The 25,675-nt window shown below is 41.6% G+C and overlaps 1 protein-coding gene across 2 annotated transcripts in view; it reads right to left on the minus strand.

Annotated features, from left to right (window-relative positions):
* Nucleotides 1–408: 408 nt before the first annotated feature.
* Nucleotides 409–25,675, minus strand: part of SHANK2 (SH3 and multiple ankyrin repeat domains 2) — a gene marked incomplete at both ends in the record, with an annotated part of 314,082 nt that continues 288,815 nt past the window's right edge. For both annotated transcript variants that reach the window (XM_082317243.1, XM_082317244.1), the window contains 4 exons: nt 409–982; nt 11,952–14,364; nt 15,466–15,598; nt 16,955–17,085. In XM_082317243.1, the coding sequence (XP_082173369.1) occupies nt 409–982; nt 11,952–14,364; nt 15,466–15,598; nt 16,955–17,085 (3,251 nt within the window). The remainder of the gene's footprint in view (nt 983–11,951; nt 14,365–15,465; nt 15,599–16,954; nt 17,086–25,675) is intronic.

The following is a 25,675-nucleotide window of genomic DNA, read 5'->3' on the forward strand; positions in this document are numbered from 1 at the left end:
AGGAAGCCTGCTCGGAGACTGAATGTCAAGAAGACAATATAGTGCTTTTCAATAAAAAATGAAATGCTTGCAATTTTAAGTTGAAAGAAAAGTGGTATGTAATGGTTCCAGCAGAAGGGCATTATCAAGATTTTTCAAATCAATGTTTTTGAAGTTAACAATTTTCTCTCTCTCTCTCGTATCTCCCCACAACTTTGAAATAAAATGGCCCCACTCGTGTAACATATTTAGATTTATGTTTGGGCATGTAGCATACAGTCTGCATTACCTGAGTACCAGGAATTAAACTGTTTTCCCCCTCCCCCCCAAATTTTGCTGGCACTCGCAGACAGACAAGGCATTTGGGGTATTTCAGTACCAGCCCATCTCTAGTTATCAACAGAAGTTTGTGAGGCAAAATAGCTATTCTTATCTGTCCAGCAGCTGTTTCAAAGCTCTTTCTATGTTCATTCTGTGCCCAACTCTAGTCACTCCAAGGTCTATCAGATCTTCCTTTTGTAGATTTGGTAAATGAGTGCCATCTATTTCATTGTCCATAAATGTTTCTTTATGTTCACCTAAGTTTAGACTTTCCAACCAATCTGCCACATCTGGTTTAGTCCACAGGTGGACAGGCTTAGTTGTAAAAGGCTTATTTGAGATTGGCTGTTGTAATATTGAGGGAGAAGGAGACCTGCTGCGCCCTGTGGTCAAGCCAAATAAGTCCCCCGAAGGGGGCTGGCTGGGTAGGCTAAATACATCGGACAAAGTTGGAGAAGGAGATGAAGCTGAAGCAGAAGCAGTCAGAGGAGCAGGCATGATGTCTTTATTAATCTCTGTTGGTGAAACCACAGGGCTTGGAGCATGTCTTGCTCCTGAGGTCCTACTGTCATAGTCTGGGGACCTGCTCTGCAGTGTGATCGGCTGGCTGGTTCCAGGTCGGACAGTAAAAGTGATTGTTGTACTTCGTGTACCTGAGACAGTACTCATGACTTCCGTGCTCCTGAAATTGTAAACAGACGTGGAAAGTTAGATATATCAGCCACCAGCTGAAAGGTTGTCCATATCAACACGTGGTAAATAGGGTTTTGGAATGCTTGAATATTTTCATTTTTTAATGAGCAATATCAGGTTAAAAGTACCAAGACGGTATCATTAAATCTTTCCCATAAAACAATCATCAATGGTAAGCCATAGTTAAAAACAAACCCTTTGCTTATGAGCCGTTCAGAAAAACATCTTCCAGAGCACATTCTTCCTTTTTAGGGCTACACCAAATTAACTCAAGGTTAAATGAGAAACACCGAGCGGAATAAGCACACGGGCACTCTGTGCTCCCCACGAAGTGCGATCAGGAGTTGATCTTCCCTCCATTGTATGGAGGGGTGGGATCCTTCATTCAGTTTTAACCTGCCAGTTTACACACTCTTAGGTAACACAGCTAGTAATAGTTGTTATGGAAAGTATTGAAAGCATATTACTAACTTGGATTTTGGATCTTTGTGCATCTACTCAGTGAATTTTAGGGTATGTTTGTATTCCCATTCATTCACAGAACACGCTCCACAAGCTCCTCTTATTTCCCTTTCTGTTCAGCTGGTCTTTTCGTGCTTTAAAACTGAAGCAGTCCTTCTAAGGTTCATCAAAGGACTTCTGTGTCCATTTCCTTCTACACAGAAATTACACTTTGGCAGTTTCACTACAAAACTTAAGGAGACAAAATTCTTGTTACTGTGCATGCCCAGAGGTGATGTAGTTGCGATTCAGTCACCGGCACCTCTCTCTTGCCTAAAGGATATTTCAGATTACAAACTAAGCAGGCATGAAACCTGCTGAGAGGCTAGCTCCGATGCCAAGGCTGACAGGGTGGGCGAAGGAGCAGACGAGTCTGCTTTCGTCTGTTGGCTATAAAACAAATTTAGAGGCAGAAGATCCAGGTTCAGGTCTGCTCATATCATAATAGGCTTCACTCCACAGCCCTTACTTCTCATCAGAAAACTCTGCCAGTCAGCGTGTGCACTTCAGGATCTTCCACTGAACCCTTGGGTGCCTGAAGCTCCAGAGTTTTTCATTTTTAAAATACCCTGCCAACTAGGAAAACCTTCAGACAACTAATTTCAGGCACCTCCAGACCAAAGGAAGGATTTGTTTATCCTTGAAGTGATGCTATGGACTCCAGAGGACGATCTGGAGGATGCCGTAGTTAGATTTCTAACCCAGACCCTGACCAAAGCCCTCTGAGTGCCAGATTGCCACCGGGCCTGACCCGTCACGGCAGAACTGAAGATGACTTGGGTGCGCGATGTCAGATAGAAATGCTTTCATTAATACTGCAGATTCACCACTGTGCAGAAAAGATCTCACAGAGCCAAAGAAAGAGCGTGGTTCTGGACCCCCTGTATTTAAAGTGCCGTTATGGCAGAAACTGCGGTCTCTCCCTAAGTCACTGCTTAAAGATTTTGTGTTAATTGCCACCAAATGCATCTGTTCTCTCTGAGTTATGTCCCTCGCCACCGGATCTGTTTTATAAATGAGAGGCCCTCTCCTGCTCCTCTGCCCTAGGTAATCACGATGGCTTTGCTCCTTCCCGTAGGGTACTGCGACCGCTGGGAAGGAGGTCGTAGCGTGGAGGGTTATCCTGCCTCACGGGATCTGCCCCCCAGTGCAACGCAACTGTGAACGCCCACGGAAGGGGAGTGACTTGACTTTGGTTGCCCACATCCTGAATACAAGAGTGGTTAAAATTTAAAATAAAAAGATGGTGGTAGCAGCATTTCCTCGTCATCTACCCTAACCCGCTCCCCCTGTGAAGTACTCATGCCTTACCAGAATGAAGAAATGTAGGCAGTTAACCTGAGGCAACGATAGCAGGCTATTAACCCCTTTCTCTCACACGAGCCTTACTGCAGTCCTGGTGGTACTGAACTGGAGACCTTCTTCAGTGTTTCCTTGGTTTGCTGCTGGCTGTCGTGTGCCCTGTTAGATGCGTACTCCCCGCATCACGTCTGGGGCTTTGGCCCATAATTAACAAACCTAGACATCAGGTAACCTACAGCACTGCTACACCGAGATGCGGAGCACGCTTGTGTCACAGTGAGTCTCATTCAAATAAAGCTCCAATACCGTGTTATTAGAAAAGCACTAAGAATAACTTTTTGGAGAACGTACATGTTATTCACGTGAGCAAGCCCACTGATTTCCCACAAATTGTTCCATATATTTCAATGGGAACGGGGGGATCTTTTTGAGAGTTGAAAGATCAGTACTTCACTTAAAACACAGTAGGAACAATACTTGGAGTACTTATGTCTTTGTAATTTAACAAAGAAAGGAAACACTTGGCAAGGTTTTGAGTGTTTCCTGTGATTTGTTTGGAGCTTAATGGCTCTCATTGTCTTCCAGGGCTGGAGCTAAGCATTCTTACAAATAAAAAGTCTATGGCAAGAAACTATTAAATTCTACCAACCAAGGGCAGCAAGTTATTTCTACCTACTTTAACTTAGCATTAGGAGTCTCACACACTTTAATAAGGCATGATATAATTTTAAATCAACAAAAAACCTGCTTGGAAAAAGGTTGGGATAATGCTGTCCTAGTGATTGTGCAAAGAGCAGGATGAGCCTCGTATAAATGCAGAAATGTCTCCCTATCTCTTCACCTGCAGTTACCCTTTTACTTAACTTTCCTGTCTTGCAAATACTAGAAATTATGGTCTTTTAATATCAAATGGACAATGAAAATCTATCTTCTATTATGCTAGATGCTGAAAGATCACTTCTGTTACTTGACGGACAACTCCAGGCTCAGGGTACACTTTCTGCTTTGTAACTCACTTTTGCTGCATCTTCTCCGTATGGTTCCTTTCATAGACTCCCTGCCCGCCCTTTTTCAGGAAATCATTGCCATGGTTCCTTTAAAGAAGGAACCAATTAAGCCACTAAATTAAATTAAGCCACTAAATTAAGCCACTAAAACAAAATCCCCAAAAGTAAACTGTGTGCTCGTATTTTAAGTATTCCTTAGACTAGTGTTACCTAACCTTCTCCGACCCAGGGGCAGCAATACCTGGCGAGCAAAGCAATACAGGCAATGTTGTACTTTGCGTTTTGTCAGCCTGGATCAAAGTAACGGCTTCGCGTGGCTACAAGCAATGTTAAAAGATCTGTGGGCATCTTGCTTTCTTCAAGCCATAGGTTCAGGACCACTGACTATTGAAATACATCTCTGGAACAACGATTAGAAGATTTTTTATTTTAGCTGACTAATGAGGTTTTAATACCAGCTCAGTTTAAAGCCACATCAGCACTCAAGCTTTTATGAATATTAACCCTTTTATGAGAAAGCTCAGAGTACTTTGTTAACATTAACAGACTTGCTCCTACAGCAACACACCTTCAAGAAAGTTATTCGTTCTGCTGCACACTCGGGACCACAGACAAGTGACTGTGACCCAGTACATCTCCCCACTGCTGCAACAGCGGTCTTGTTTAGGGCAAGTTTTAACCACAGCAACTTGAGGTCTCTGCTGCCTGCAAAATTATTCGGCAACCTGCGAGACGGAGTTTGTGTTTGGTTCCCAACTGCTGTGCTTCAGCCGGCTCTGCTACCCACTCCACAGCCTTCACGGCACAGACACAGCCCTCGTGAAGGTCGTGCAGAAGCCCACAGTTGCATTTCCAGGCTTTCAGTTCAAAGTCTGGAATTCCAAGATTCATTTTTTCTCTTTCTTTTTCCCTTCTCTCATCTGCCATGTCAACTCCATGTTATAGAGACTGCTGTACTGTAATAGTAATCCAAAGAAAAAAACCATGGCATATTTGTGTAACTCCTATACATCCTAAATTATAATTTGTGACATCGCCAGTACAATCTGTGATGCAGATACAACCTTGAAACCATCAGCTGTCTTGCATTTTACGGCTGATTGGTATCCTGGTCTATAAGGAGCAAGCACATTCCAGCTGGAGAGCAGGCATGTTTTTGTTGTGTTGTGGGTTTTCCAGATTTTTAATAAGAGCAATTTCTCATGCCTTATTTGATCATCTGTTATACTAAACATATTAAATCCATATTAAACCTGCCTAAACCCAAATTTCATTTTAAAAAGGTGAAAAGTCTGATCATTATTTTAAATAAAATTTGCTCTGTTAGAATCAGCATATGGTAGTAATTTATAAACATTTGCTGCTGTAAGACTGCACTGATTGCAATGCCCATTATGTTGCCTCACATTAAAATCACAATATGTAATTCCTATGTCACAACGATGCGGTCTCCAAGTATAAAAGCCATCAACACAGCTTGCAGGCAAGAAATTCTTTTACATTTTAAATTAGATTTGCAGGATTCAAATTTACTGTTAACTTAATATCAGAAGCAAATCAGGGAAAGATGGCACGCCGCAACAGCTCCTGTGAGCCTCCCATGTGAAAAACCAAAAAGCCACTCTGCTCTCATGGGAGCTGTTTTATCCTGCAGCTTGAGAAAAGACTTGCTCTTTCTGACAAAGCTCTCCCATTGTGACAGAGAAAAAAATCTTAATGACCAAGAGAACCAATGAGTGAAATGAGTCCCTATACAGAGATACTGAGAGAAATTAACGTTCTACAGATTTTTGAGAACACACAAACCCCAAACTTTGCCTTCATCTCTTATAATATTTTTACTTCATTTTTGGACTGCCAAAGGAAAATTGTACGGTAGGAAAGTAAGACAATAATTGTCTGTTTTGGGGGAAGATGAAGAACAAGGGCTGATGTGATGACTGGCAGTATACAGAGCTTCTTATAATAGTGTTATTTGAGTGAGAAGAATTGAGAAATGATTAGTGTCTGTTGCAAGTAACACTGTTCAGTTGGAGCAAAGAATAATCATTAAGGTCTGTGGGAGTCTGTTCAAGAACAACAGCTTCCATGGGAATGGCACAAATGTCTGGAGACCAGCAGTAAGGGAATGGTGCTGATGAGGGGCAGAGGACCAGGAGGTGGCCTCAGCCCTCTCTCCTTGGAGAGCTGCAGGGAAAAAGGTCAAGGAAAGCTGGAAGGAGAAAGGGAGAAATCCCACAGCTTCCAAGAATGAAAGACTCAACAGTGACGACCACAGCGATCTTGATCATTTCGAGGGCTAGTTTGTCTTTGAGCCTCACACAGGTATGTAAAAATGCACTGATCATCCCTCCCCACCCCTCCACCCACCCCAAAACACCTTCCAAAAATCCAGAAGAATTTGGGCATATTTGAAAAAGCATGCCCCTTATTTAGGTGCTCAGGCATCAGGAATCTGGTCTTAACGTGCTCATGTTATAAAAACATTTGCTGAATACTTCTCTGATGAAAGTGGCTTTTATTTCAGCTCAAGATGACATCCTATTTCTGGTTTTAGAATGGCTACCATTTCTGGATTAGGATGATCTAATCCACATCGCACTTTGTAACAAAGCCAACACCAAAATCACTAAAATGCAATAACAATGAGTGAGCATTAAAAAGAAGCAGAATGTACAACACAGAATACTCTGCTTTATGGTCGTCACTTACTTCATGGCACTTCAGCATGACCCTCTTCTGACAACAGCAGTCATGAGAGCAAATAAAAATGACAAAATGGAATGACTGAAACACTGCAAAAATTACTGACAAAGCAAGCAATCCTGTGAAATTGGCTGACAAACAGTTAACGAAATGAAATGAATCTAATGGGACAGGAGCAAACTGAAAAATCAAGGCTTGAGAATTATCCCACAAGATACATATTTCATCATCTGCAAAACCCAGACATCCTTTACACTAAACCAAATGTAGGGTCACTCCCTATGCAGGACTCGCTTACTGAGTTCAGTTCTGCCTTACCTGGTTGTGAAAAAATAGGAACTTTTCCAGATCGTCATAAAAAAAAAATGCAGAGATGGACAAAAACCCTGGCCATAGGCAGTTTCACTTTTAAAACTTGCTACGCCAACACTGTACAGGTTATTTTTCCTAGAGGACTTGATCCTGCATGGTTAAGCACCCTCCATAACTCCCACGTTTATAATGAGCATTTCCCAATACCAAGAGTGATGCCCAACCTGCCACAGACGCCACGGGGACATTGTGCAAACACAGCCGGAGAAACATAAGCACCGTTTGAAATAGAAATTGTTTCTCCCTATGGCAAAGCTATCGATCATTTTGGTATGGTGATGGTAGAGAGCAGCAGCATTTGCTGTTCATTATTCCTTATTAGTACACCGGAGTCGTGGTGGAAGGATGCTGTTTTCACTGGGGGCTGTGGTTTTTTTCTCCTTTGCAGCCACTGGCTCTATTCTGCGTTAATCACGCTGACATTATTTAGTCGATCTCGCAGGCTTGCACTTGATCATTACGTTGCTAAGCGACTGCTGGGTTCACAGACAGAGCGAACACTCCTCCCTTAACCTGATAAAAACCCCTGCATTAGTCGTCTTCCCATTTCTTTTATCAGCTCCATATAAAAGTCAGTAGCCTCTTAAGTGAATTTATAGCACCGCTATATTTATAGCATCATGGTCGATACTGCAGTTATGCCTCCCGTCCTCCCCGCTCCGCTTGCTGACAGCAGAGCATCACCTGCCAAGCCGCAGGGCTCTCCCGGGCTGGGTCTTCCCATCTCTGTACCTGTGCATATGCAAATTTGGAAATGGGAATCATGATCAAAGGTCATCATTAGAGATTTAGCGCTGGGTATTTGGGTTAAATAGAGCCCCGTATCCAACCACCCTCAACCTTTTCTCTAAGGAAGGATGGGCAAAAATGGAGGAAGTGACGGTCGGATGTTGTGGCCGGACTACGTGGAGAGACCCGATAAAAACCTCTATCACCAGGACTGATCTCCAAAATTTCATAAAGTAAATAATGGCCAAAATTGGGAGTGGGATTAGCTCCGGTCTAGAACCTGCTGATCAAACCTTTTAATTACGCTTTTATTCGTACAAAGTAAGCAGGCACATCCTTTCGCTCCTTCCTCTTTTTCCTTCCCCTACCGGTCCCCTTTTTCCTATCCCACGGCTGGTCACTGCCGCTGAGAAGCAGATGGTTTCCAGTCAAATGTTTGCATGCTCTATTTAAAAACCTTCAAACTCGGTGTCTCCATAAGAACCACGGAAAACTATAAATACACCGTGTAAAATTATTGCTAAACCAATGTACAGAGAAAAAAAGCAAGTCTAGGGTCATTTTTTAATGTAATAATTGAGAGAGAAATGCTGCTCAGTACTGTAGAACAATGTCTTCCTAATCCTCATTTATCAAAACCATGAAAGAAGATATTTTTATGGGTTTCTGTAGCAAGCCATTACCCAACTATCTACAATTTAATTCACCTCTATGCTACCCTAACGGGGTAATTGCCATGAGTGAACTACAGTTGATTGTACTGGCTGTGCAAAAGTAACTCCTAGTGATATTTAGAATTACTGTCTGGGCTATAACTTCATATATGTTCCAATGAGCAAACATGTATTTTTAATTTCATCAGGCTGCTAGTGCTGTGAACATAACCCAAGCGAGCCTGTGAACAATGTTCCTATTTATAACACTTCCCAATATTTTTCTTTGGCTGAAGGATACGAACAGGCGTACTCATTTTTTATCACTTTTCCTTTAGCAGAGCTAACGAGTTGTTCTTTAATTTAGCAGAATCCCTGCTTTCCGTGAGCCAAAATTCCTTGCTCCCTTTCTAATGCTACCTTACAGAAAAGGGCTACAAGCTCTACAATTGGTTGTCCTAGGATTTACAGTATTAGAAAAAAATGAAGAAACTCTACGAATTTTAGCTTGAAAATTTAAATATTAACTTTAATACTTGGAATTTTGGCAAGATGGTATTCCTTGGTCATAATACTTGACAGCTTTGTGAAAAAATGTGTCAGTCGTGCAATTGGGCTAGAAAGGCTGTAATTTACTTAACTTTTCAAAGGATAAGGCAGGAGTAAAAGCAGTAAAAAAAGGCGCCTTTGTCTGGGAAGCATTTACCATGCAACCATCGCTTTTATGCAGGCACCTTTGAGAACGGAATTGAAATTTAATGCAGACAGTTCAGGGCATAAACATACATAGCGCAACAAAAAGAAATTGGAGCGTTTTCTCCACTGTGATAAATTCTGCTATTAGCCTTTTGCTCCCTCTTTCACACTCTTTATCAAGCTCAGAAATCAATCCTCCCTCGTCCGTCCCCGGGACGTGGCGCTGGTTAAGCTGAGAGAGAGGGGAAGGTGCCAGCCTGGCTCCAGGGGCAGTCGGGAACGGGGCGCAGCGCAGCCAGGCAGTCACCACCTGACAAACCACCCCTGCTTTACGAGCAGGGCTTCCGACTCTACGAGTGAACTTCTCAATTTACATCGCCCTACCTCACTCTTGTTAAGATGAAAAAGAATTGCCTGCAGCACCTTTTAAAACGTACTTTTAATATCTGTAGATAGTTGGATCTCTTCTGCTGTCTCTGATCTATTACTTAGCTTAAGAAAGAAATCCTGAGTGACCTTTTCTGATCATTTTTAGTATCTTCAATTCACCTAATTTTCTGGAGCTCAATTAAAAAATAACGTAATCCCATCCTGTTTGAAAACAGAAGGAAACAAAATACTTTCCGTTCCCACCAGGAATTCTGTGGAGGCGTCATTTTCTTCCACAGTCAAATGGCAGCCAAGAGTTTTGCTGCTCTATGCCACTGTCAACTTTTCTTATTTATTACCTCATAGGTCTTGCAGTATTGTTAGATCCCAAGATCCTCTCTCTAGTTTGCAAAGACTCCCGTTCGGGTTTACTTTTCAGGAAAGAAGTAGGATTTCAGCCACATTGAAATAATGCTTTGTGTGGTTTGGTTTCCAAATTGAGTCTCTGTATTCCATAATGAAGACTATGTAATTTGCCAAAGCTGAGTTATAAGAATTAAAAAAGCTAAAGGACAGAAAAGCAACATAACTTCCTAACACTGTCCAAGCAGGACCTTTCTCTAAAATGTAACATATATGGGACTACTCTCGCTTACATGATAGTTTGCTTTTCTCCAATGAAGTGATAGAGTAGTTTTCCAAAGTTTTTTCCAGCCTTTATACTTGTTTAAATGACTTTTCACAAAAAAGATATATCTCTCTTTGCTTCTACTTTTCAATTTCCTCTCAGTAATGATAATACTTTGACATATTTACAGTTCATTGTAGTTGCTAGCCTCAATTATTTTCTAATAAAATAGGGACACTAATGATCTCTGCTGTAACCTGGAAATAATTATCAGTTTAAATATAAAAGATGATAAATAATATTATACATATGAAGCTAGAGGCAATATGTTCATATGGCTTAACAAAGAAAGATGATCAAGGTCTAGCAAAAATAGTATTCTTGAAGACATAAGAAAAATAATATGAAATGAAATTGTCAGAGTCATCTGCAAGACAAGACTTATGTAAATTCAAGCTTAGTGCACAAGTATTGATTTTATGCTTGCCTGAGGCATTTTCAAATGTATAGTGTTCAGTTGCCGTGCTAACTTTGTTTAAAGACTGTCTTCATCAGGCAGGCAATATATATTGTTTTTCTTGTACAGTTTTTACATTCTATTTTTTCTTTCATGTATTAAGGCTTTTCCTGTGCAGACAACTCAATTTCTACTCCATTTAGTCAAGTGCCACTGACAGGAATTCCAGAATTGCAGTGTTTTTCTTCCATCTCCATTCTAAAAATTGTATAACCTCCAGACGTCCCTGTCACGTTTGATGACTTCCACCTTGCAGGAAATAATATAACCACCTGACGCTGAGGTTTTTGATCACGCTGTTTTCTGAATGAGCAATTATTTGCAATTAACAGAGCCACCCTTCCCCTAAAACCAAATTATCTTCATGCATGCAAAGAACAGTAGCTTTTCAAAGGCTGAGTTAGTTATTATCCAGTAGAACAATTCTAATAAAATTTACTTAGATGGTATCTTTTTAAAAAAACAAAGTCAGCACTGCATTTCTGCAAAAAATGCATTCCTATGGAGCAGCCCAGGCCAAACAATATGCAATACCTCAGTAAAAGGTACATTTAACTGCTGTATGTAAGGCCAAACCAGTCCACAACACAAAAAGAAATACCTCAGGCTCTCAATAAAACTAACAAAATTACCTTTTTTTTTCCATAAGCGTGGATTTCATGATATTATATCCATATTCCACAGACATGTGACTACACAATTACTTGCACATTTACCCAATGGTGTCTGACTACAGTAGGTTACTTATCACCTAATTACCTTTCAGAAACCACTTGTATGCAAATGCATTGCACTACACTACCAGGGATGCTGCTGTTGGGAGAAGGAAGCCATCTCCTTGAACCTGTAAACACCAGAGACTATTCACTAATGAGCGTGCGCGATAGCAAGTAAGAACTTAAAACCCATAGTACTAAGCGGTAGAGATGCTAAATTAACTTTTTAGTAACAACATGAATAGTGCAAAGTGATTTCGATGAGTGATTTTCTAAGATAGCATTATACTTCACGATAAAGTGGATTAGCAGAGGTATCGGCATGAATCAAATGACATCACACAGTGAATGTGAAGTAAGCCTAGGCAAAAACACTTTTTACCTGTTGGAAGCCAAAATAAGTTATGGGACTGAACAAAAATTAAATTATCACCACATTTTACAAGAAAGAAATTTTAAGAGAAAAGTACTACTTAAAATGAAATCTAAGAATGAAAACAATTGAAAGGTTTGTGGAAACTGTCTTTGAAGTCAGAGAAGACTGAGAAAGCTCCTATCCTATGGCGTAGACTACAGAAACGTTGACAATGTAGGAAATTCTTCCCCTCTGTAAAACTGTTTGTCATAGACTATTCATTAAGCAAGCATATACAATAGAGAGTACATTCTTCTTTAACCTATGTGACTTACAGGGGAAGTTAGGGAAGGAATGGAAAAAAAATCAAGCCTTTATTATAAAATTATTTGGTTAATTACATTTACCTTGTACTGAGACTTGCAGTTTTTGTTCCAGTAGGTGACTCCAATCCTTCCCCTGGCTTTGAGGATTTCTCTCTGTTCATTTGCTGGAGTATTGAGTTCAATTCACTAATAACATTAGCCTTTGGGCCTGAGAGAATTGGGCTTTTCACCTCCGTCACGTCACCCCATAGCTTAGATGTCCTTTGGGGAACAACTTTAGCCATATTGGGCTGTGCACTGATCGGAGGTGGGGGCGGAGCGGGAGGAGGAATAACAAAGCTGTCTACAGTTTCTTCAATTAGCGCGTCCTTGTAAAGTGCATTGCTTTTGTTGATTATGGGCTTCATTTTTGGCTTAGGAGGTACTGGGGGTTTGTCCACCAGAAATGTTTGCCCATCTGCATAGACTGTACAAGTATCCACGTTCTCACCCCCTTCCGAGGATAAGGTAGAGATGCTGGACACCGTTGAGATAGTGCTGGTTGTCTCTAAGTGATGGTCACTACTACTTCGACTGTCTACCTCCTCAATCCCAGAGTCAGTGACGTTATCAAAGCTGTCAGGGGGTGGCAGAAAGGAGGCAGGCAAACAGTTTGAAAGACCCACTTGCTTTTTACTGTCTAAGGAATTTGTTGACTGACTGGGGGCAAATGGTGCGGGTGAAGGGGTGCCATTTTTTCTTTGCTTAATCAAGTCTGTTAGAGCTGAACCGGGAGCTGCGCGGTCATCGGGGATATCAAAGCTGTTGGCGAACTCTAAGGGGGGTGGTAGTGGCTCAGTAAAAATAAACTCTTCATCGATATCAACTGATGCTAAGGGTGGTGGAGGGATGCGGAACGGCAAGATGACAGGGTCGTCGACAGAGCTCGCTGCTACGATGGTTTTGCAGGGAGATGCCGGTGGCTCGGGTGCAGCAGGCACGTTCAGCTCACTTTCTGCTTCCTCGCTCTCCTCTGGCCTCTCCGGCGGGGAGTTTTCAGGGTTCGGTTCCATTTCAGCTCCCTTTTCCTCTTCATCTTCAGGCGTATCATCTGACTTTGCTGCGTCCACCGTATGAACCATTAACAAGCCAGCTGACTTTTGCTGTGAAGTATCCACAATGTTTATCAACATGTTTTTCTTCTCCTCAGCTTTCTTTTCTTTCCCTGCATCTGCTTCGTACTTGTTCTCAGTCTCCTGCCGTCTCAATGGGCCACGAGTATTTTGCCTAGTGACAGTAGCAGTAACAGGAAAAGTCGTTTCAATGTTGGGTCTCAGCTTTGTATCGATGTAAAGTGGTTTATTAAGGTCAGCTTTAACAGCATCTCCTTTGCCTGGAATCTGCTGTGTTTGTTCTTTCATGGCTCTGTCCCTGGCAGAGAGAGCGAGGGCTAGTGGTGAGTTTGGATCTAATAGCTTTCCCGTGACCGGGTGAACGTAATTATCTGAGCTGGATGCATTCGTGGACTTAGCTGCCACTGTACTGTTTTCAGTACCTTTCGTTTTGGACGAAGCATTTAATGTCCTTGAATCACTTTGATTGCTGGGTTCACTGCTATTAAACAGATTTTCAGGCTCTCTAGGTGCGGGAATCGGAGATGGTGACATAAGCTGTCTAAAACCATCTTCACTACTAAACATTGCTTCATCGGTAAATTTAGATTGCCTCATACGTGGGGTTGGTGGTGTTAGTCCAACATCCTCATCTCCTAGGTCTGTGGAAAGGAAGGCTGGAGAATTACGCCTTGCCTCCAGCCTCTTTTCCCTGTCCCTCACTGCTCCAGCAATGGCTGCTGCAAATGGACTGCTGACACCTAAGCTATCGTCGGGTCGGAGTTGCCCGGGTTGCTCTGAAGACTGAGGATCGATTTCCATGCTGCTCCCTTGGCTGCTTTTCCCACTGCTGCTGGTGGATGGCTCTTTCACAATAATTGTCGGGATTGGAATAGAGCAGGTCTTTTCTGGACTGTCTTCGACATTGGATTGTTTCACCAGCATCCCCTTCCGCCTCGCTGGTTTGGCCGGCACGTAAACTGCTTTGCTTGCAATCTTCCCAACCTCAGAATATGGGTTTTCTGGCATCTGACCTCTCTTGTTCCTGAAATTTGCCTGAGATGCGGCACTCCGACTGTACAGGTCTTCAGAGTCCAGAGAGTATCGGTCCAGTTCTCGTCTGAAATAGATCCCTTTGTCCCTTATCATTGTTCCCACATTCTCAGGCCTAACCAAAGAAATTTTTGAACCTGAATTCTGATTAAATGGAGGTTTAATAGTTCCATAGCTCCTTGATGTCGGGGATTTGGGAGAGTTGTACAGAGAGGGAGAAGGTGGTGGTGGTGAAGGAGGTAAGGACTGTGGTGGTGGTGGGATATCTTCAGAGGTGTCAGGCATTGAAAGACTTCTGGTAAACTTCAGCATAGGAGGAGCCAAAAACTGCCGTTCTTCCTCTGTTATTCCTAAAAATCAGAAAGTATGTTTAAAACACTGTCTTCCACTGGGATCCCTCATACTGTATCATTTCTGTATCCAACCTCAAATGCCAGGGTGCACTTCACGTGACATGAGGCATATGCAAAATTATGAACGAGGTCTTTTGGTTGATTCCTACCATAAGCATTCTTTCTTGTTGAACTTCCAGAGACCCAGATGCCAGAATTAAAAACGATGCTACAGAATTTTAATTAAACAGATCATTGATGTGTAGGCAAAATGTTTTGGTTTTATGTATCATCGAGGTAGCTGTAGAGAAGCACATTTTCTTTGAAAATTATTGAACAGGGAAGACATTCTGTGCAGAAGAGTAGTTTATGCCTTGCTCTAGCACTCCATAAATGCATATAATAATGCGACTTAGAAACCTAATGAATTTTTAAGATGCATTTGAAACTTAGCAAAGGGACTGCGAAGATTCTATTGGGGAAAAAAATCATATCGTTTCATTTCAAAAGATGATATTATATTATTGCAAATACGGCTTTTAACATAAATAAACTGGATAATATTGGGATAATTTAGATGCTGATTTTACATCAGCATAATGCATTTCTAAATTGATAAATATCACTACTACAATTACTACCAAGAACAAAGCAAGCCCATATTTGGTCTGCTCTTTTTTTCTCTTTTGTAAAATCATCTATTGTCATTATTTGGAATGAAAAAGAGGTGAATTTTATTCAATCAATCGATCAATGGGGATTCCTTTGTAAACTACACAGCATTGCAACGCTTTTGCCTCAAAAATAAAGAAAAAAGGAATAATATTGTGCCCTAGGTAATGCATTGCAAAGGGCTTGTACTGATTTTTTTTCCTGCTCATCGCTTTTCCTTGTTAGAGGGAACATCCTAAAGAAAGGAATTAAATTATAATTCCATAATAGTTGCCTACTGCCATCAGAGCAGAATGTGGAAATTATCTCATCTTACACACAAACTTCTTTTCTCATGAACTTTGTATAAAAATTAAACAGTCATTCACTGAGGTAAAGATGTTGGAGAAATATGCTTTAAGAAAGAAGCAAAGTTACTAGAAGTATGTGATTAATGCACAAGCAAACTATACATGAGAAGCATTTTACCTATAGATTTTTGTCTTCTCATTGTACCCCGAGGTATACCCAGAAAAGGACCTTGAGGACTCCCTGGTACAGTGGGCGTCATCACAGCAATACCCTGTCTCTCATACATGGACTACAAAAAAGCAAACAAAAAACCCCACAAGCATTAAAGCATGCAAGTCTTTCTCTCACATGTAAATAACTCTTCTGTCATATCCGCTAATCCACTATCCCTTTTACTTAGAATTCTTATGGAAAATAACAAAATTGGTGTTATTTTGGGGAGGAGGTGAAGTGAAAGGGAAGGCTGGGCTTTCTTTACATGTTATTAAAATGACAGCAGATGTAAGTGGCGTTAGTTGAAATTATTTACAAGGCAATATGTTAAGTTTCCAGCACGTTTTGTGTGCTGTAAGAAAAACGAAGCATTTTGTAAGCATTAAGGAAGCATTAAGTAATTGCATTTTGTTTCATTCGCTTCCAAAACCTTAGCCACACACCGCATGGGTATTAACGTTCACTCTGCACCCAGCTGCATGCTCTCTTCACCTCTGAAGAACAAACCTGCCCTCGCACAGGCTCAGGGCGTCTTGCGCAAGGTTACGCTGGCAGTCAGCATCTCAGCTAGGAACTGAGGAACGCCACCTGAATCCCAATGCGCTCAGCTGTCCCTCCTTGTAGGGCATCACAAAACTATGTGTTTTCTGCCTCTTAGAATAGCCTTAATTTCTCCCATCCCAAGCCGCTGAGAACAGCGAAGTGCTTGTTCTATCAGGACTGATGCTCTTTTGGAGGGCTGGGTAATAGAAAAATATATCTAAAATGCAATAAAACCAATTATTTTTTCACATACAAAGTTCTGTAAGAGCAAATTCTGCAACTAAGTAATCCAGTTTCAGAGTTCTGGAGTTCAAATTTTTAATACGTGCTATAGTATTAATGTCAATTCTTCCCTTACATATCATCATGTATTATTTAATCAAGATATTATATATGCCATTAGGAATAATAAAAAAATGCAGTAGGAGAAACCTTCACATTAGTGGAAATTGCGTGGCTGCACTAACTCTGGTGCTGGAACTGAAATAGCATACCTTGACTTTCAGCAAAGTTTTTTAGCCTGGGTTTAGTGTCGTACTGACACCTTCAAGTTCAGAAATTACTGGCGTCTCACCAGCTCAGGTTACAAGCAGAGCAAGTTCACATCTGTTTGAATAACACTGAGGCAGCAATGTGTTGATGTGACGGTCTCAGAATAAATATAAGGATAGGAGAAAAGTTTTATAGGGGTACGTAGACTTTTCTGTTAAAAAACTATTATTAGAAATACAGACTAGACCATGCCTTAAGGTTACAAGACAATAAAAGTAAAGTGATTATATAAAGTAATGTTTGTAAATTTGTTTCTCTTGTATGCCCTGCATGCTGCCAAAAGACCCCCTCCAACCAGTTTCAGAAGCGAAAGCAGTACTTCATAGCTATCACTCACATTCATATCTGTAGCTGAGGGAAAACATCTACTAGAAGGCCGCTGTTTGATAGTTGCCACTCTTGAGTCCACAGTTGCATTGTCTGCAATTCTTGATGGCTTGGAAACTGGAACTATTTCATCCACCTTATCTGTAATATAAAAGTATTCAGTAAAATAAATATCATTTGTCCAAAACCGGAAAATTTAAGTATTGCAAGGTCAAAGGAAGAGATTTACTTTTCAAAAAAATGCAAAGAAAAAGTTTTTTTGGCATTTTAACAAGGCAGCGCTTGAGCATCATAAGTCGTGCAAGCCGAGCACTTTTTATTGCTGCTACATAACATGCATGCTTTAGTTTTAAGCCTGCATGCATTTAATGTTTACTTAGTGTGACTCGAAAAACAATCCTCTTCTTCAAACCTTCAAAATGTGAAGGAAGAATATCTATATAGAAATGGAAAGAAGACCTTTAGAAATAATGAATCTGTACAGCACTGTTTCAAATAGAGATAAGCAGACTGTACTTAGTCATCAGAATTTCAGTGATATTTTGGACAATAACAAGTACTCCAGAAGTGCTCTTTTATGCCTATTCTCCTTAAATAATCACATCCTAATTTATTCACACTCTTCGATTATTAGATTAGCATTAGTAACTGCATCATTTGTTTAAATGAAACTTTTATATGTATTTTCTATTTTAATAACTGCACAGTCTGGGAATGTATTTAGTTGTGGTCAGAAACAGACCAACAGGCAAAGTCCAAATCTGAACAAGAACTTCAACATTTGGATTTGGGATTCTGATCTACCGTATGATGTGATCATAAAACATAGGAAAAACTTTAATCAAGATCTTCTGAAGTTTAGAGTGCTAGTTTTAGCCCCGTCTCCAACTTTGGTCACAAACAAGGTTCATCAGTATTTAAATAACATTACTCCCTCAGACTGAAGACCTCAAAGTACCATATAATAAACTAATTATAGCCTGACAGCTCCTTTATTGCCACTTACTATGAAACTAAGGCATGGAGAAATTAAATGACTAGCCTAAGCCAGCAGAATAGTTGGATTTTTGAACCTGTACTAGAATCCAAACTTGAATCATACCAACGGGTTTCCTTACTACGCCTTCCATTGCATTTGCTTTCCTAAGAAAGCACAGACTGCACTGTAACATATTAATTTAGTGTCTTTTCCTTTGAAGTTTCACCAAAGTAAGGATTAGTTACATAGCCTGTGGTATTTATGTGAGTGAAATACCTTAGCCTGGCTCCTAGGCTTCCACAATGTGAGTCAGAGCAACGTTACTTTTCAGCAATTAAATCCATCTCCCAAATGATTGGTTATTTGCTTCAGCAAACAAGGATAGCTACTTCAGTAGGATCCTAGAGACTTAAAAAAACCCCAGGTTTTTGGTGGTTTAGAGATGGTGTTACTATGCCAAGTATCAGATTTAGGGATTTAAGTTTTACCTCTCACTGGAGAGCAGCGCACTCAGGGCCCTGGATATGGATATGGATGGGAATAAGGCAGGAGGAAAAGAGCTTTTGATCCCTCTAAACAGTAGATCTGGCTGATGCAAGGATGATATTTTAAATGGGAGAAGAAGAGAGGGAAGAACTTTTAGCCTTCTGGTTAGGAAGAAGGTTCTCCTAGAAGTGGATATTTCAGTGTCACAGAGGGTCAGGGAGCAGGCAGGACAGGAAAGGTTGAGCAGAATCAGTAAGCTGAACACTGTTGAAAACTGTCTCACAAGAGTAGTGTTGCTGTTTCTTTTCAATTGAAGTTAGCATTCAATTCTTTTCATTGGTCTGCTTTATTTTTGTGTGTTTTAAATCATCCAGTGGAAGGAGAAAAGGAAAAAAATTCTTAAAATCATCACACGTATTCAAAAATAAAACAAACTTCAAGTCACATTTCATAAGACTTTGTAATACAAACTGTGAACTTCTGAAAGAAAAATATCTGCACTTCTGCTCAGCAAAAGGCATCAGAAAGCAATGGTGTAACCATGAACATTTGACCTATACAGCAAAAATATGGCTAGACTGTAGAATCGTACTCAGGGGATCTATCACCAAGAGCTTCAACTGGGCAGAGATTTCCTGTTAAGTCTCTCCCACCCTTTTTATCATCCCAGAAGCCAAACAACTGGTCTTTGGGATACAGAAAGAAGGAAGTTTTGGGAACTGAAGCACTAGGTACTCAAAATCTGTACATAAGAAATATAAATATACCATGTAAGAACTGATCCCCTTTATTTTTAACAGACACATGTAACCATATACCCATTCAGACAACAAAAAGCTACAGGGAAAGAGTGATGAGGCTATGACAGACACTTGGAAAGCATGAAAATATTTGTTTGGGGATGAAACATACACACCCTCCAACTGCACTGATTTTGCTAGACAATGCTAGAAGTCAGATCCTAATTTTGGATCTGACCAAAATATCAGTTGGTACCAATCCTTAATACCATCTACTATTCCCAGTTGGAAAAAACTTTGTTTTGTGTAAGTGTATTGCAGGTTTCTTGTCTGTAGACAGGTTTTCAGTCCTCCTCACCCTATAGCTGCTCCCATTCAAGTGGTGCTTTGTGCCTTGCCAAGTCTAGCTAAAGCACTGAGAAATGGGAGAGGAGAGAAGGTTAAAGCTTAAGCTGCTTTGCAAGGAACTCTTTAGGGGTTCCTCGCGTAGTATTTCCAGCGGCAGCACTGCTACATCTGCGAGCTTCTTCTTTTGCTCTACTGCTGTTGATCAGAAAGTAGAGTTGATCAGAGGTAGAGTGGACGTTGTAATTTTAAAACTACAACAAAAAAATCGGAAGCTACAGAAGCAGCCAGTGTGTGGAACGAGATTTATTCTAAATGGCAGCAGCTACATGGCGGGTCCTGCAGAATACGTCAAAATCTTAGCATCTGGCCACAACTGCACCACACTTTTGAAGTGAAAGCACTACGTAAAGTAATAACATTCTCACTGTATTATCAAACGTGCTAATTAGGCCAAGAAAATTAACTGGCTGAATTGTATAGCTTCATTCAAACTCATCCCAAAGAAATAAGACGTAAGCATATTGGGACAAACTTTCACTTGTCTTTGCCTTTAACTAGGCTGTTCATATCCACAGCACCAGTGTGCAAACCATGTATGCACCAGAAACACATGTTCAAAAGGCCGCACGTAGTGGAGTAATTTGTCAGGCTTACTAATCGGCTTCTCTCCAACCTCCTTGTGATCTTAAATACTCTGCAGCATGCATTTCTCGTACCAACGAGAGGGGAATCTTAGAAGCTTGTGTTGGAAAGTCTCTGAGGATACCTTTACAAACAGTTTTAACAAAAGAGATAGATATAAAAAAGCCACAGAATGGATGCAAAAATTTGCACCTGGTGTGAGGTGTGTCGACAGTGTGGCCAAAGAAGCACGCCTCCAATGGTATTCTTAAAAGGAACGCAGCTGGATGTAGGTGGAAGGGAAGAAATATTCTGTAGTGGAAAAAGCCTACATTGGAGGTTGGCCATGCCAGCGGCATTTCGTCGTTAAACCGGTCATTTAATAAAGTACAGCCACAAGCACGCACGCACACACACTTATAAGGGAGCAATTTGTGGCTGACTGGTAGAGTAACAAAATACTATCTGCTTATTTTGAAGAACTTCAGTCTTGCAGAAAGACAGGGAAGAAGAGTCTATGGCTCACTGGACAGAGAGCGCAGCTCAGCTGTAATCATCGAGAGGATTTTTAGGCCTACAATGATTCTCTAGTATTTGCCAGAGGAGGAATTCATCACTGCTTTGCCATATAAAATCTTCTGAACCTTTACGAGAAGTTACAACGGTATGTTGAGAGTCAAACACAGGAGCCATGCTACACCTGTGATAATTAGTTACCACTGCTCAAGGGGCTCCTGGTAACAGCATCCTTTCGGAGAACTGTCAGGGATACCACATGTATAAGCCAGTCTGATGCCTCTGCATGCATATAGCAATTTGAGTGCCACTATATTAAATTCCCCCGAGAGAGGCAGCACCAACAGATATAAAATAATTTATTGCAAAGTGCGTTTCCATCTGCCCTGAAGGTTACCAATTGCACCCATGCTCTGCTCAGGGTGCCAGCCCTCAGGAAATTAGATGGCCTAAAGGCACAGACAGGAGTTGCATTTTATCAACATGTAGGTCATCTCTGATGAAAAGCTCTTAATCACAGACATAGTAGCACAGTACCCAACAGCATGTCATGACTTTTACATTCTCAAGAGGTCTGGCTGCTAGGCAAGTTGCTTTTTTTCTTTTTCTTAAATAATTAATATCTGTGATAATTACAGGGGACAGACTCCTCCTAATAGATTTGTTGCAGGAGATGGCTCTTATCCCCGTAGAACACATTGCTTAGTGACTCCTGTTTCAAATCCCCAGACTCTCTCAGAGGAAAAATTATAATGCTGCCCATCAAACCACCAGATCCATCATAAAAGGAGCTTTGAAAATGAGAGTCAGGTGCCTAGATAGATCTGGTGGCACGTCACTATACAGGCCCCAAAAGATAAATATGAGGTATGATCCTGGCAACATTACTTATTGTACGACATAGCCAAGACATGTGGATTAGCTCCACCGAGGGTCTTAGAAAGTGAGCTGGTCAGACCCACAGAGGATAAGAATGATCATGATCCGGTACAGGCTAACCCCAACACCTCAGGCTAGCATGCCAGAAACACCAGGCAAAGACTGATCGAACACAGTTTTGGAGGCGAGTATTGCCAAGACCTGTATACTTACCACCAAGTCCAGAATGCTTGCTCAGAGGGGATGGGATAATGGAGAAAGAAAACTCAAAAAACAGCTGCCTCAAGAAATGACTTGTATTTGTAAGAAAAGCAATGAATGCCTGGCACAGAGTAAAAAAATGCTCGTATGAAGTTAAAGTGAAAGAACAGAGGCAAATGTTCTTCAAATACCAGCAGCACACATCGTTAACAGTGCAAATATAAACTACAAAATGTTAGACTAATCTAGTCAGCCAGAATACAATGTTAGCCAATGTAGGAAATGGTTGAATTCTGCCACTGATGGCCTTATGGCTAAGAATTAAAAGGACAGGCACATTAAAAAAAACCCTAAAAATCCTATGGTGTGGTTATTTTTTCTTCCCTCCCCCTTTTGCCTGGCGTGTAGGCATGGGCAACGAGGCCCTCTCGGTTATGGCTCTCTGCAGCCGGCCACTGCGACAAGGCAGCGTGGCCTGCGGTGGTTCTCGAGAGTCGCTCGTCCCTTCGGCCCCTGGTAAGCACACAGTGGAGGATGCCACTGCGTCCTCACCAGTCCATGTCGAGGCACAGGTTAACTCGACATGAGGGGTGGCTCTTTGGGAGATGCGTGTTTCAAGGACCTGTGTCCTTGGCTGCTTGAGGAAAGCTAAAATCTCTGACAGGTAGTTATGGATGGCTCTTGTGGAGGTAGCCACAATGCCCAGCTGCAGCTCCATACGGCCCATGGACTGTGACATGAGACCCATGGACTGTGCATGCTCCCTCTTGATATTTTCCAGCAGCTGCACAATCCTACTGTTGGTTTCCATCAACAGCTTCTCTCCCTCTGTTAGCTGGGGCTGCCCTCTCCAACCCCGATCCCTAGGGACAGGCTCAACACCGCGGTGCTCTTCATTCATTTCATCATTTCCCTCCTCCTCAGGAGAGTCACTTTCAAACTGAGGAGTCCTACTGAGTGACTGATCCCCGGGAGACTGTATGTCCATGGTACACTCCGGAGTCCGCGCTGGTGTTTGAAATCCCTCAAAATCCTCCCCAACGTTGCTGTGCGTTTCAGACGAGGACAACGGCCACTGCCAGCTCTCTGTGGTCCTAGCCGGTGAGTCTTCGTCAGAGGCAGGCACCGAAGATTCCTGTTCTTCGGCCGGTGTGGACGGCGAGCTCCCTCGGTGACGGCTGGCTTGCCCCGAGGATCCAGGAACCTCCCCATCTTGTTCCCCAGTGACATCTGGCAATCAAATAGAGGAGCAACAACCACTGTATCTGAGGCCAGGCAGATGGAGGTATCTACATGCATTGGACAACACATAGAAAGAAGCCAGTTGGGAAGCCAGAGTGTATGTGTTTGGGCAAACGGAAGGGCGGACTAAAGTTTAGTGACTGCATTGGGCACGTGGCAGTTGACGTTATCAACGGCTTTTGGTATAAATGCACACTGTCCTGTACCCATAACACACACAGCCATGCTGCATCCCAAGGCAGGAACTACCAATTCACCTCATCGTGACTGTGACAGGAAATGTCAGTGAACCTATCAAAAAGCTCACCTATGCACTGCAGTGGTGTCAGTCAGAAATCCCTGGGACGAGCTCAGGGCCAAGTGTCCAATTGAGCTTCCTGGGGTGCCAGATGTGCTCCACCACTGGCTGAGGGCAGCCCTTTGTTGTTCTGAAGCACTGCTGGCTATCTTCGCTTTTGTCCGACGTCTCACGTCACCCCCACCCCCAGTGCGCTCTCTCCCAAACCACTGCTGCAGCACGAGGGTGGCCGTCCACAGCACTTATCCCGCGAGCAATGCCCTCCCCAACATTTGCCGGATTTTCTTGTTCTTTTCTCCAAACAGTAGGTAATGCTATCTGAGGGCATTGCTCGCCAGGATCTCATAGTCTTCTGAAAATAAACTTAGTTTTGCCCTCCCCTGGCTACCTCTTCCCTTGCCTGAGGGCACATGGTGGAAATCTGGGTGCAAGTGCTTCCCTGTGGCAGCTCAGTGTGCAAAGAGGCATTGTTACAGACGTGAATGAGGAGGATATTACATATGTGCTTACTCTAAATCCTCCCCTACATGAAATGCACTCCCAAAGGCTAGAAATGGCTAAGCTTTTTGCACCCACAGCAATCACGGGCTCATAGTAGAGCGTGATCTGCCCAGCACCATTCTTGATTACGCGAGTCAGTGGCCGTAACTCTCACCCTTTCCATGCTTCAGATAAAAAAATGAGTCCGCTTTGGTTTTTTTGGGGGGGGGACAATTTGGTCATCAGAAATTAATCTGGGGCGGTCTGGCTAAAATGTTGCAGTAGGGCAGCCCAAAGAGCCTGCATTCCTCACACTCAGGCAAGGGATACGTGAGAGAAGCGCTGTTGTCGGGAAGACTGTGACCTGAATAGCAGTGGCTGACTGTTGCTAGCTGGCTGGCTGTGCTGCTCATGCTACAGTGGTCTGAATGCCAGATCAGTGGCATGCCTACTCTCTGGCATCCCAGCCTTGAAAAATGTTATTCTTCAAGGATTAATTTCTGCTCTTTGAAATACTTGAGATGCTGCTCTTCAGACCTCAATTTGAAGCTGTAAGCTTACGTCTGGAAGGTGTTGCTGAGGTCATGTTAAATGATACTTCTGGTTCTGTTTATGAATCAGGGTTTTTTTGTTAGATTTTTTATTTTTTTATTTTATATGGTTTTAAATGAAAGCTCCTTCTGACAGACCCAAGGATCCCTCCTCCTATGTATCAGTCCCTGTCTACCCTAATCCTAACGTGGCACTCATTATTTCTACACCCAAGTGCCTCCAATATTATACTGCTCTAAAAGGGATTCTCTGTGGCTTAATATAATTATGATTTTTTAGAATGCTAAAACAATGGATATGATTTGTGCATTTAGTATATTCACTACTTCAAAGTATTCACATTCAAAGTATTCACGTTCTGTCTGTGTCTGGCTGGACTGTCCAGTTGCATGTTTTATGGAAAGTGAGGATGAGATTGTATTTGTAAAAAGGCATGAGCTCCTTATGAAAATGAATTTTAGGGACAAACTGTCATGCAATCATTGGCTCTTTCACTCCATGGAGATTTGAAAGGGGCCGTATATCAACCTAACTGTAATAACTGCTTCTTCCTTTGCAATTCTTCTCCCCCTTTGCCTAATACAGCCATAGCTGCAATCCTGCATTAACAAATCTCTCTTAACAACTATAGTGTAGGACCATGAAGTTATTGCTCAGCATTTTCGTATTTGAGTACACATGAAAAAAAGAACAAAAAAACAGGGGACCTATTTTTACCACACATAGCAAACACACATTTCAGTTAAATTCTATGGAATCGGAGAAAGATAAGGGATCATAAATATTCATTCTGGTAGAGCCACTGGTCATACAAAATGTCTTTGTATTTCTTTTGACATGTCATCAGAAAATTCCCCATATTTGAAAACTCCATTTTCCTGACAAGTGTTCTAAACAGAGCCCACCTAGCAATTGGTAAGTAACAGAACCAAACTAAATTAAAAGTAAAAAACTGAAGCAAAACAAAATAAAAAACCTCCAAACCCCACATTAATTTATGAATATTTCTGTAAATAGTATCACTGAGTTTAGTTTGTTCAGATTCAGGGGGATCATAACACTTTTGTTATTTGTGCATGTTTACACGCTTGCCAGAGGCTTGCGAAGAAAAGTTTCTCTGAAAAACATAATAAATTTGTGCAAAGTTCCTAATTCTCTATAAAAATTTACCAATTGCTATCCTCCTAATCAGTATTTTCAGCCTTTCAGAGCTGAAAGAACAGCATCTGGCATAGGTGACCAATAACACAAATGACAAAGAGTACAAGCAAACAGTCTGTGAAAACCCATGGGCAGAAAATTAATTGTGGAAACTATTGGCGAATACTTATGAATAATGAATACATTCACAGGTTTTAGGATAGGTTTGTTAACTTGACTAGCAATGAA

This window comes from Platalea leucorodia (genome assembly GCF_965183815.1).
Source record: "Platalea leucorodia genome assembly, chromosome: 7".
In the NCBI taxonomy this organism is placed as follows: Eukaryota; Metazoa; Chordata; class Aves; order Pelecaniformes; family Threskiornithidae; genus Platalea; species Platalea leucorodia.